Here is a 13338-nt window from a genome sequence, read left to right on the forward strand (position 1 = left end):
TGTTTTTCTCAGTGTGTTTCAAGTGAATGCAGCTTTAGATATCACTGATTTGTGAACAGCTGGTTCATGTATGGAAGCACTGGTCACTCCTTTCTTCTGCTGTTACTACATTAAGTAGTTACAAATACACATGTTTCATGTCCTGCTTCATATTGTATGCAAAATGTGTAACTTTCCAATCATTGGCTGTATTATGTGGTGTTACAAAATTAGAGGACACTTACAAAATAGTATATGGGAGAGCATCATTACAATTAATATTCTTATTCTTTAGAGAAATATAACCAGCTGCACTCATCTCACCTTTGCATAGATAACAGGCTGGATGCCTGGATGTCTGTTTCCAGCATTCAGTGGACCGTCTATTCAAATAAGGTTCCATAGATCAAAACCAGCTGCCTGAGCCCAACAAGACAGTACTTGTTGATAATGCTGATGACGTGTTTTTTAGAATTGCACGTGTCGTCTCTGCGCCTCTGTCATGATGATGGTAGAGGTGGTCCTGATCAACGGACCTGAGCACATGTCCATTAAAGGGATAGTTTGTGTTTTTTAAGTGTGGTCATATAAAGTACATATCTATAGTCGATCTGTTTCCTACTGTAATCAGCGATCAGCGCAGCCTCAGTTTGGAGAAGCAGAAAGCCGCTCCAGCCCAGACGCTTAGCTTTGTACTGCAGTGAACGAGGTCCACTTTCTCAAAACTCTGGACTGCTTCGCCGTTATTTGCACATTTTAATCACCATTAAAAGAGTGTCTGTTTTTTTTCGGGGCATGAACTGATCATGACAGCACCTGGTGGAATAGCTCAATGTGTTTTTCTTGCTTAATGAATTCTTCAAGTCCAGTTCTGTGGCTGGTTCAGATGAGACAGAAGTTAACAACAAGGGATGCAAAGCTCTCTTTGGCCAGAGTGACTTTCTGCCCCCAGAGATCTGTTAATCAATATAAAATGCTTTGAGCTCACCATCATGTACAGTAGAAGGGTAGACACCAATGAATACAAAGACAATATTGTAGTGGACTGAACGGACATAATTCACCATCTGGTAATCTTCCCTCTCACTGACAACTGACTGTTGGCCCCTCGCAAGATTCAGTGAATAACCAGGCAGGTGGGAGGTGCTGGGAGAGTTCACAGTTTTACACCGGTTACACTTTCTTTGGTTTTTGGTGAATAAACGACTGAAAAATGCAGTCGAAGAGGGAAGTTGTTCCCTTTCTATTTTCCACAGCTTCTTCAAAGTAACAGCGACATGAGTTTCTTCTACAATACTCTAGATTCTGTAAAATCTTAGCATGACTCCTGTCTTTAATAGGCAATCACTATTGCTTTCTCCAAAAGCAGGACCGAGGGAGAGTGATGTGCTCTGTGTTATGTACCTGCCCCGACACACAACTCTCCAAAATCACATAAACGCCCCGTAGTATTCCACTGAAAACCATAAAGAGACATGCCTCCCTTATTCTCTCACTCACAGTCCCTGCTGTAAAGGTCTTGGGAACACTCAGATATCACATATCATGTCACACACTTGAGAGTGTGTGTGTGTGTGTGTGTGTGTGTGTGTGTGTGTGTGTGTGTTGGGCGTGGTTCTCTGCTGCAGCCTGGAGGTGCACCTGTTGTTCATTCTGTCTCATCAACTTCCTCTCCTGTACCGTGATCTCTTCACCACTCCGGCACCAGACTCTTTACACGTCTACGTGTGACTCTTCAGTGCAGGTTCGTCTCTTTGTGACTTACTCACGTGTTTTTGTTTTTTGGACGTTTCCTGTGCTCATCTTTGGAAGCCTTTGTTTGACATTGTTTTTGCCTTTACCTCCTGCTTACTTGCTTGTCTTCAAAAAAAAACATTTAGCTTTTTTGCACAACTCTTCGTGCCTCTGCATTTCAGACCAACCAAAGACAAACTGCCTTCAGCACTAAACAACAGAATTAATCGTTGCTTCATTCACGAGTTTCTCCTGATTGGACTCAACTTGTTACTTTCACTGCGGTGTGTCATTGCTTCTGTTTTCCTGTAGTAGTTAAAAGGTTTCGGCTGCTTTAAGATCCTGGAGAAAACATGAACATTAACACACCTCTGGAATGGTAAAGCTTATAAGAACACACGGATCAGTTATATTTTTAGTTTTGTTCATCCTGTAGTAGCCACCTTTACTCTGCAGCCAGTCGATTGAAGGTTTAAAACCCCTACACACAACTTCATTAAAACACTGGAAACAGTTAACATGTATTCCGTTGCTGGTAGCTCACATGTAATAAGACATCATAAGCCATACTAGAACTATAAACATAGTAATATGGTCTTTACTAGTCAGTCAACCAAGACCCCGCCTGTTGCAGTGATCACCTGACACTCTGCCTTAACACAGGTACAGGTCAATACACAAGTAACCAACCACAAACAGAGTGAGAGGGCTCGTCGCAAAACCAAGCAGGAGACCCAAATACTCTATTACACCCTATTTTAGAAGATCCTGCAGTTGGAAATCAAACATAAAGTCACATCAGATCCAAAATATATTAATTAGATGCTAATTTATCCGTACTGCCAAATCCGTCAGCAGACACCACAGTTAACACGACCAACAAGTCTATTAGACTTCCATAGAGGACGTACTCAGACAAGTAAGAGAGGTTAGGTATACTTTATCATCTTCATGATCTAGTAATCAAAGTGATCGAACATCAGCTTCTTATTCTGCTTCCACACCAGAGTCCACCACAAAACACTGTTCATTACAACAAAACCTGCTTTTGGCCTGATCAGCTGTGCTTATGTATTCTTTATGTATTTTGAGCCTCCAGCATCTTTTGTCTGTTTTCATCTCCATCAGCTGAAGACAAATACTAGAGAAACGGAGACCTCGATCCACGCAGACTAAATCACAAAGCCAGTAACTGGTATTGGAAACAGCTTGCACTCAAAACTTTTAGTTTAGTACAGTGCAGTAACGTGAAAGTTTTGAGTACACCAGACACAAAATAACTGTGTCTGACTGGATATTTATGTCAGTTCAACAGAACTTTTTTAATCACATAACAAAATTATTTATGTTTTGTGAGCATTTAATTCTATGTGATATTTACAGGAAATAAATGTTATATGACATACATTTTTTTATGTTTATTAAGTGTAAACAAAATAGTGTGTCATAACTTCAGTCATTTTATGTATAAACAACAGTGCTGTAATTTTAAAGTCAAATTAACAACATTTTTCATTATTCAGCTAAATCCCAATCAGCTCACTCTACTCAAAGATTTAGTGGAAACAGCTTGAACACTAAACGTTTCAGTACAGTAACATGAACGTTATGAGTACAACCAACTCAAAATAAGTGTGTCACGTAGCTCTTGTCTGACCTGAGATTTCTGTCAGTTTAACATAACTTTTCCAATCAACTGATAAAATAATTTGTGTTTTGATAACATAAAAGTTTATGTCATATTAAGTGGCAATATCTAGTGTACATAACACAAATTGAATGAGTTGTTAAATGTGTATATCAATGCTTTTTCAACACAAACACAATGATGTGACTAATCTAAATTATTTTGTGTACAGTTAACTAATACAATACAGTCTTATAGTCAACTCAACATAAAGTTATTCATTTTCCATCCACTATTTTTAGTGCAATTAATGAAAATCTTTTAAAATGCGGTGACACATTTGTAATTGTACATTTGAACTATAAATTCTGTTGTTTAAACTTATTAATTTTCTTTCACAAAACGTCTGTCACTGTGTGAAATAAAGTATTTAGGTTTTAAAATGTTATTAAACTAGTGTTCTATACATACAAATAAATCTGTCAAAATATCTACATTTGTCATGCTAAATGTGCTAAATAAGTTAACTTCAAACATTTTTGTCATCTTTACATACTGAATCTTTTCTGCCATACGCATGTTTTTTGTTGGGTAACATTAACACATTTCTCTAGTAGAAAAAATAATTTCTGCCATGTCTCACAACATTTATCACCGCATGAAAAGTGGGATTTTAGTCTGGTAAACACCCAGAAATCTCCCGAAATTTCGGCAGTTAAGGACGATTTACAGCCTGTGATCGTCGCGGTCTTCCGTGCCACGTAGTGACGCGTTCCAGTTGAACTCAAGCTGACTTCCTGCAGCAGAGATCTGCTGGCGACTGCAGGGCGGGGATACAAATGCTCCTCAATAGGAGGCTCCCAGCCCACATCCGGCCGCCGGCCTCCTGTGTGTGGCCCCTGAACTGTTTCTCCTTCGGCATGTGTTCTGGTTGGGTTGGCACGTGTATACCTGGACTTGTCTCCATGGCAACTATACACAGACAGCTGGGTCACTCACTGCTGCGAGCACAACTTTTAAGGCAGGAACACACCCGCCCAACTGTTGGACGTCTGACGCGTTTGGAGAGACTCGGACGATGTCAGGAACAAATATGTTCGGTGTGTTCAGCTGCGTTGGAAGCTTCCAGAGCCGCGGAGGAGGGCTTCAGATGTCTGAGCCATGGGATTCTCTGATTGGTTGTGTGCCAGCTTTGTTTTTCTGTGCACTCCGTTCCGTCATTCCCCGTTTTCATGCTAGTTGTTATGTCCGTTCAGGACGGATTAATCTGTGTTCGTTTGGTAATGCCTCGCTGCAGCTGTTTTTATCTGAAATAGTTTCGTTTTCATCGAAAGTAAAGAGTTGCGTGCGTAAACCTGTCGCGCAAGTGCGGAACGTACACACTACTGTGCAGCAGGCAGCACGTCGAAGGTGTGTTCAATGCAACTTTTCTGCCGAACGGGTCAGACAAGAGGAACGGAGCGGTCGGGGAGTGGTCGGATAAGGGAGCTGGATGTCTGGCCAGCGTGTGTGGGGCCTTTAATTTTCATTTTTGGAGCAGTTCTCATTTTGCCAGCTGTAGGAGCCTAAATAGCACGAACATGGCGTGTTCCAAGTTCACTGCTGAAAGAAAAGTGGACAGTGAAAATCGGCAATTCAAAGAAGAATGGACTGAAAAAATTGCATTCATTCTCCCTCCAACCAGCACAAGACCCATGAGCTTAATATGCCCGGAGATTAATAGCTGTGATTAAGATTTCATATTTGAAATGACATTATGAGACGAAGCACACACACACACATATCATATTACACATATAAATATTATGCTGTATTATTGCATGTGGCCTGACTGACCTCAATACATGGACCTCTGAGTCACTGAAAAAAATCTCTGTGGCCCTTTAAGATTTGTATTTGAGTGCTCCTGCTCTAGGAGAGGGGAACAGAAAGGGCCAATAAGAGTGGACAGTACAGAAACACTTCAGTTGAACCTGCTGTCTGCATGTAAACACAGCACTTCTCTGTCAGCACCACAAGTAGGGTGACAGAACCGGGAGGACATCATCATCACATCAGTGTAACACTGTACATATTATTTATTTATTTTTACTTTTTAGATATACTGACATTGCACTAATGCCTTGTATTTTTTACTTGTTCTTACTCTATTTGTGTTGTGTGAATAACCGGATGCTGTTATGATGTCGCTGTACATTGTGCAATGACAATAAAACGATTCTGATTCTGATTCTGATTCTGATCTTCAGAGTTGTTGTTACAGGAAGGATTTTACAGTTTTCTTCATGTTGACTGTCCCACAGCTGCGGCCACACGGCTGCTGCTTATCTGACAGTCTGTGATGTTTGAGTAGAAAAGAGGCGCTTATGGATATGGAAATTCATCGAAACACACGTCATGTGATACAAAAGAGTCAATTAGGGAAAAGTCCTGACGTCATGAAGGTGGGTCTCTGCTCACCTGCTCTGCAGCCGCCTTGCTCCCGCGATAACTTAAGGTCATGTGACATAGAATGCGGAGCAGAAACCACTCCCGTCCACGTCATCATGGACACATTTTAACCAGCATGCATCACGATTTAGGCAGCGCTGCGTGATCTTGAACTCGCCTATTGACGCAATCGAACCATGACGTATGTGGAGCTCGCGGAGGTGAGAATGACTCTGATTAGCATATGAAAGGCAGCGAGAACTCACCTGACAGAGAGTGCTGCCTTCAATGTCCTCACTCAGCGCCGGATAAAACCACCACTGTTAAACAAGTAAAATCACTCGTGAACCCACAAAATTATATTTTTAAAGTCACACATTTTTAAACAGAAATTATTTTTACATTTTAATATTTCATTTGTCTCGAAATATTTCATGCACATTTTAACTTAACAACTGGCGCTTTATCTTAACTTGTCTTGATCCCAGGAGAGAAAAACTAAATGTATATGTTTTTTACACAACATTGGCCATTGCTAATGACATACACAGTATTTATAAAAATTAAATAAATCTATTTAACACTGATCATTAAATGTATTCAGCTCGTTTTTGCTAATGTTATGTACCAAAAAGCTGTCAGTTATGACAATAAAAATCTGAAATTCTAATATCTAATTCTAATGGTGATATTATATTATATTATTATTATAAGATACTGAATACTTAATATGAGTTTAGTGTTTATTTCCACTTAAGTATTTTTGTTACATCAATATAGGAATATAAGTGACAGTCAACCTAAATACATTATGTGGCTTTAAAAAATGTCCAACGAACCAATAAAGTGTATGCTCTGTGCACAATTAGTTGTTTATAATATACATTATTTTGACATTAAATATTTAGGTTATGTTGCCATAAACACTGTAACACAAATTTAGGTTTTGTTAATGAGAAAATAATAAGTTGGTAATAACAGAAAATTGTGTCAGTTTTATGTTAAAACAGCAAAACATTTTTGTGCTCAGCATAACTGTGCAACTGTTGTTGATATTACATGTTTTCGTTATGTAAAGTGAACACAAGTTTTTTCATTTTATTGATCAAGAAAGTGATTGCTTGTCATATGAACATAAAAACATTGAGTGCATATTTTTACAATCATTTTTTTAGTTCATTCAACTATCAGAATACATGCTATGTGCACAACGTATGTGTTGTTAATTGGCCTTGAACTAAATAGGCTACTTCAGATTTATACATTTAAGTGAAATTAACTCAAAAATCAAAAATTGCTGTCTTAACATAAAAGGTATATGTCGTTCTCACGAGGGATGAGCGTTTGTGTCACGTGAACATAAAGTTTTTATGTCATTTTGACAGTCCTGCACATTTGTGTAGAATTTACAATAAAATGTTGTGTTATGGATGGACTGGGGTTTACAGTGTAGCTGTGAGTAGTTTGTTCCCTCATGTGACGTCTTCACATGAATCAACATACATGATTTCCATGATGCAAATCAACTGGCTGAGTATCTGCCAAGGGGGAAGTTCTTAGAAACTCCCCATGTCCTGGTAATCTGCTGGTAATAATCTACCTCATCTGTGACAGAGGTCACAGTGTTCATGATCTCTGTTAGAACATCAGTTGATATTGGCTCACACATTCACATTGATTCACAACCAAATACACAATCCTTATGAAAATAGATTGTTTGAAAGTGAGATCTGAGTGTCACCTGCTGTAGTGTCTGGTGAATGGGTGAGCCACCAGTGAAACGTGGCTTCTTAAGGGAGTGACCTATAACAATAGAGATAAAATGCCTGGAAGCGTAACTGATCTGACCTGTTCAGTCTCTGCCTGCTGCTGAGCTGCAAACTCACCTGACAAGCAGCAGTTTCCCCATCAGAGGCACGAGTGAGTACTATTGTCGGAATTTGACTGAAATGTCTCTTTGCTTTGCATTGTGTTCTGAAAATGATCATTAACACCACTTTTTAGTTGAGGAGGATTTTGTGGTGATGAAATGTTTGCTCATCTGATCAAACTGCCTTCAAGGCTTTTCATGCTTGCTGTGGTTACTGGTACTGTTTTAGGTTCGTAGGCAACCTGAGATTAGAGACTTTGCTTGAATTACTTGCTGCTACTTTTGATTAAACAGCTGAACTCTGTAACTTCAAAAACATTTTAAACCAGCACACTGCCAACATGTTATTGAGGGGATGTGTTTCTAATGATAATAATGCAGACATTTTTCTTCACTGACAGGTTTACCATGGCTTCCATTTCTGGTGTTCTACAAGCCACCATGACAGTGGTTCTGATCCTGGCTGGATTCATAGTTCTGTTTTTAATGTACTACAAGTCATCTCCATCTCCGAAATGTTACCCTCGTCCGGCTCACCCAGGGCAGCTGAAAAAACCTGTACTGCTGCTGTGGTTCTGGCCTGAAAACAAAAGGTTTGATTTTAAGGACTGTAAGACGCTCTTCAATATTGACAGCTGCCACCTCACCGATAACAGAGCTTTATACTCCACAGCTCGAGAAGTCTTGATATTTCATAAAGCTATTAAAGACGACCTGTCCAACCTTCCCAGCTCACCCAGAGCCAAATTTCAGAGGTGGATCTGGTTTAACATGGACTCACCCACCAACACACGCCAGATAAAAGGCATTGAAGGCCTTTTTAATTTAACTTTGAGCTATAGGAAGGATTCCGATATCCAAGTACGTTGGAAACTGGGTACTGAGAAGGCCAGCGGAGACTTTGTGCTGCCCAAGAAGGAGCGATCGGTTTGTTGGATCGTGGAAAGCAGTGAGCTGCTAAATAAATCAGATGATAGGTTCAACTACTACAGAGAGCTTGAAAAGCACATTAAGGTGGACATCTTTGACAGCTCATCTGACGAGTTAGTGAACGGTGAAAACTATTTCCAGACTATAAGCAGCTGCAAATTCTATCTCTCCTTTGAAGATTCCATTCACAAAGATTACATCACAGAAAAGTTCAACGGGCCTCTTGCAGTCGGCACCGTGCCGATAGTTTTGGGCCCGCCGAGAATGAACTATGAGGATTTTGCCCCAGGAAATGCCTTCATTCATGTCAATGACTTTCCTGATGCTGCAGCACTGGCGGAGTTCATCCAGAAGCTGGACGGAGACAATGAGGCTTATATGAGATACTTTGACTGGCGGCAGTTCTACACGCCCAGACGTCATCTCACCGACCAGCACCAGTTTGCACTCGCTATCTGCCAGGCCTGTCGTCACGTGGCCTTGCATAGGGTGTACAGAGTTGTTAAAGATGTGCACAAGTGGTTCTTTGAGTGATGCTTTTAAATTAGAATTGTGCTATGAAGAGAAATCCTCTTTTATTGTTCTTGTACATTGGACTGTGTCCAGTTTATGTGATGGAGTTTATGTCCAGTACTTCCTTTAAACACCTGTTGTAGATATTAATTCATGTCTTCTTTGTGGTTTGTAACCACACATCTGAAATACATTAAATAATTAACTGAAGAAGATGGATGGTGATGTAAATATATTTGGGTGATTCCAGCCAAAATCTGTTATAAATCTTTAAAGGGATTATTTTATTTTTTCAAGTAGATGTAAAAGTTTTGCTTTACTTACAGCTTGTATTTAAAATGATTATGAAGCTACTTAATGTGTATGTCACAGAGTTTGGTCATTTCAGAGTCAGTTTTACCAGATACCATGAGAAGTAAGTTCATCGTGTATTTGAGTGAATGTCTTTTAACATCACCTCACTTGTTCTTGTGTATTATATTATTATATATTGTATCTATAATGGATTATAATGGATCAATTCTATGTTTATACTTGTACTTTACCTGCGTATTTCACTGCTGTACTAACTGTAGTCACTAGATACTGTGCAGCCTTCAACTGAAATGTATTTAATTGAACTTACATGGTGAATAAATGTATTTTATCAACTTTATTCTTATTAAAATCTATTTAATCATCGGTACAGTTTACTACATGTGACAATTAAGTTTATATTTCATGGATACCTCAATATCTTCTACCTGGTTAGTCCTGCTTCATTTGTCATTTTTAGGTTTCAGCTTCTTGGATAAACTAACTTCTCTAAATATATATGAATCACAGGCTCACACCGGCCTTTTATTAGACAAAGCTCCATCATACAGCACAACACTGACTTGTTTTCTGAGTCACCTGCAGCACATTTTTCCTGGTGCCTCCATAACTGAATGAGAGTAAAGCGGATTTGGGTTAATGGAAGTACATAACATATAAACAAATTATATAACAAAGGTCATTTTCAGACATTTTAATGCAGAAATGAAACCTACTCAAGAGACTCAGCTGGCTTGACTGTTTACAGGGAGATAAGGAGTGAAGATCACAGGAGTGTTAACACAATTCCATCAAAACTTCCTCCAGGTGCGACGGGGGAAAGGAAGCAAAGGGAGTGAAAACTGAAGATGGTGTCAGTACGTGATTTTACAACTATGTGTTGAGGAAAAAGGGAACAACACACTTGTTTCTGTATGATGCTTCTGCACGTCACCAGCTACAAACATGATCATTGGCCTGAAGGAGGGTGGAACAAGGTGTTGGAGCTGTGATGGGTGCAGCATGTGGTGAGTTCACAGCTGGAACAGAATATTTTACATTGCTGTAATTATATAAAGAAAATCTTTGGGTGTGCTGCAGTGGGAAATATTTCAGATCCAGTCCTGATCCATAAAAAGATGCAAGGGAATCATTTGCAGTTGCATTTAGGCCAATTCAGTTATGATATTGATGTGTAGAGAATCATTCAGTTTCTATGCACCACCGTATGGTAGAACCAGTGATGAGTGTAACTACATTTACTCAACTGCTGTACTTAAGTACTATTTATAGGGATGACTTCACTCTTACCTAAGTAATCTTTTCTTTTACTCAAGTTACTCAAATCATTAATTCTTCTGTTTAATGTGTTTGATTCCATTAAAGTTTGTTCTTTATCTTTGTTACGTGTGGCCAGGTTAGTGCCCTGTGTGTGTGTGTCCTGTCTCCGCCCTGCTCTGCCTTCCTGAGCTCAGGTGTGGGCAATCACCTGAGCAGGTAAAAGGAGGCAGTATCAGGGCGTCTCTCTCTCTCTCATTACAGGTATGTTGCAGGAGGAGGGAGGTTGCGCTGGCCTCACAGTCTTTTGCTATTTTGTTTCTGCTTTGTGGTTGATTTGAGTTTGGGTTCAGTTCCCTGGCCTGTTAGAGTGCCAGGGCTTTGTTGTTTTAATTTGGGTTTGAGTTCCTGGTAGTCCTGTTTTCGTATCTTTTGTTTTCTTTCTTTAAGTAGGTTTAGTATTGATTAGGCAGCTTTAGTTGGGAGGATTCCCCAGATGCGACGGTCATGGCTGGTCTGGGGTCTCCTCTCTCTTTTTTTCAGTTTGGCCAGGAACTCTTGCCCTTTTTCTTTTGTTAAATAAAGAACATTTAATCTTGACTGTGTTGAGTCGGCGTCCTTTATATGTTACTGGCCTCTTTTTGTTCGAGTCTTTGGTTGTGTTCAGTTTGGGGCCGTAACAATCTTCCATCTTAAATATTTCTTGGACAATAATGTGTACAAATAGCAACATGTGTAATTAAATTTGTGTGCTTCGACTCATCTTGTTGTTGGCAGTTGCTGTGAACCTGCCTGACTTGTTCTTGGGCGCTGCAGTATATATTACTCAATGAGGAGCCATCTTGGATCAGACTGAACAGTGTTTACTAGTACCGCTCAAAATATATAACACAGTCCTTGTAATCTTATAGCCCCACCTAGTGGTGACTCCAGTACTACAACATAATACATGACAGGCGCCGATTGTGAAGTTGCCACAGGAGAGGAGGCTGTGTTTGAAGGTGGGACGTCAGGGATATTTAGGTTGGTTGTGAAATTCAATATTGCAGAGTATAGTTGGTCTTTTTTTACTTTGTTTGATTTTACCATTATATTTCACCTTAGAAACTATTAACCTTGCCTTGTGTGGCGTCATTATTTTCAGCACAACATCACATGTGTGAATGTACAGTTATTTTTTCATTTTGACATACTATATTACGCAATGGACCTAAAATCACAAAAAACATAAAATCCGAGTAAGATTTTTTTACTGTGAAAACCACAAATATGTTTAATGAACCATTTTTGTTACTTATAATGCAAATATGAATTGAAGTTATATGTAACTATTTACATTTAAATGCAGGCAATGCCTCAGACTCGGGGCTCTATCTCTGCCGCTGTCTCTGTCACCGTCACTGCTGCTGTCACTCTTCCACCTCGGTCCCTCCCACAACCTCCCCTGTTCCCCTGCAACCAGATCATGCGGTTTGCCATATACTTTTGTGATTGGTTGGTGTGGTGCCTTTTTCTAACAATAGGAACCTGTTTTCTTGCTTGCAAACACTTCCTGCTTGCGGACATCTTCCTGACAAAAGCCCATTTTTACCTTTTCTTCCTGCACCAGACACAAAGCAAACGTGATGGCAATGTTCACGAAAAAGCGTGGCGGACATTATTTACCATAAGCCCAGTTTGGGACCTGTCCAGGGGGGTGTGGGTTTGAGCTAGCAGCTAGCTACACATGAACATCCATAGATTCCGATTCTACTTTGTTGTCCTCGCATCTCTGGATCTCCTCAGACCAGAACAGACTCGGTCCGGACTCTTCAGTCTCATTAATCCACAACAGTCAGTTTAGATGCGCAGAACGGGACCGAACCGATTTTTTATTCTGATTATACATTGAAATTATATTTGAACAAGAGAAGTAAATATCACAAAGTTCACAAATATTGCTGTAAATCTGGTTAAAAGTAACATTAAAAAATGTTGTTGTTTTGTTTTGTTTTTTTTGCTAAATGTGGCAAAAAGTTGTTGTTTATTTTATCGTACAAACTTAACAATCTGCGCCCCACAGTTTGTTTGGTGTCAGCTGACTCAGTGCATTTAAATAATCACTCCATCATGTGTTCAGTGTTTCCACATGAGGGCGGAGGCTTGGCGCGCGTGTGTGAGCGCGCGATTTCGTGCAGTATGCGTGTGTGTGTGTGTGTGTGTGTGTGTGTGTGTGTGTGTGTGTGTGTGTGTGTGTGTGTGTGTGTGTTTGCAGGGGTCCTTAAGTACCCTGGACAGCGCCAGGCGGCACACACGCGCTTCAGCAGCCGGAGGAACTTGGAGGAGCTCCGCAGAGCCAGCTGCTCCCCTCCGCCAGTTTTGTTCACTTTGCGAACCTTTCTACTCCATCTGGACCTCTGTTTGTTCGGATAACCCCTCTTCTCCAGCCGGGAATGAAGCAGTAGAGCCGCGCCGCCCTCGGAGCACCGAGAAGAGGACTCCTCTCTCGCCCCTCCATCCGCCTCCTGCCGCCTCCTCCTGCTGGAGCTGGAGAGATGCCCGGGGCAGGATGTGCTCCAGCCGCAAGATCCTGTGGAGCCTGCTCCTTCTGTCCGTGGTGGAGGTGGGCCTGGGTGTGGCGAGCATCGTCCTGGGGGCAGTGGGCATCAGCTGGGTCCGGGGCCAGCACAAGCCGCAGCAGGGC

At 40.6% G+C, this 13338-nt stretch overlaps 2 protein-coding genes across 4 annotated transcripts in view; both read left to right on the forward strand.

Annotated features, from left to right (window-relative positions):
• Nucleotides 1–1664: 1664 nt before the first annotated feature.
• LOC119015233 (4-galactosyl-N-acetylglucosaminide 3-alpha-L-fucosyltransferase 9-like) lies at nucleotides 1665–9859 on the forward strand. 3 transcript variants are annotated; one of them, XM_037091070.1, is made up of 2 exons: nucleotides 1665–1723; nucleotides 8042–9859. In XM_037091070.1, exon 2 carries the CDS (start codon nucleotides 8049–8051, stop codon nucleotides 9102–9104), a length of 1056 nt encoding a protein of 351 aa, XP_036946965.1. In that variant the 5' UTR covers nucleotides 1665–1723; nucleotides 8042–8048; the 3' UTR covers nucleotides 9105–9859. The 3 variants fall into 3 exon arrangements, with proteins under 3 accessions (XP_036946965.1, XP_036946956.1, XP_036946974.1); XM_037091061.1 differs by lacking the exon at nucleotides 1665–1723 and adding an exon at nucleotides 5870–5991; XM_037091079.1 differs by lacking the exon at nucleotides 1665–1723 and adding an exon at nucleotides 7609–7690.
• Nucleotides 9860–12742: 2883 nt separating this feature from the next.
• The window catches only part of LOC119016917 (transmembrane protein 196), a 7619-nt gene continuing 7023 nt past the window's right edge, over nucleotides 12743–13338 (forward strand). The window contains exon 1 of the mRNA XM_037093274.1: nucleotides 12743–13338. This exon is cut by the window's right edge and continues 30 nt beyond it. Coding sequence (XP_036949169.1) covers nucleotides 12784–13338 — 555 coding nt within the window. The 5' untranslated portion in view covers nucleotides 12743–12783.

This window comes from Acanthopagrus latus, chromosome 3, assembly GCF_904848185.1.
Source record: "Acanthopagrus latus isolate v.2019 chromosome 3, fAcaLat1.1, whole genome shotgun sequence".
Classification (NCBI taxonomy): Eukaryota; Metazoa; Chordata; class Actinopteri; order Spariformes; family Sparidae; genus Acanthopagrus; species Acanthopagrus latus.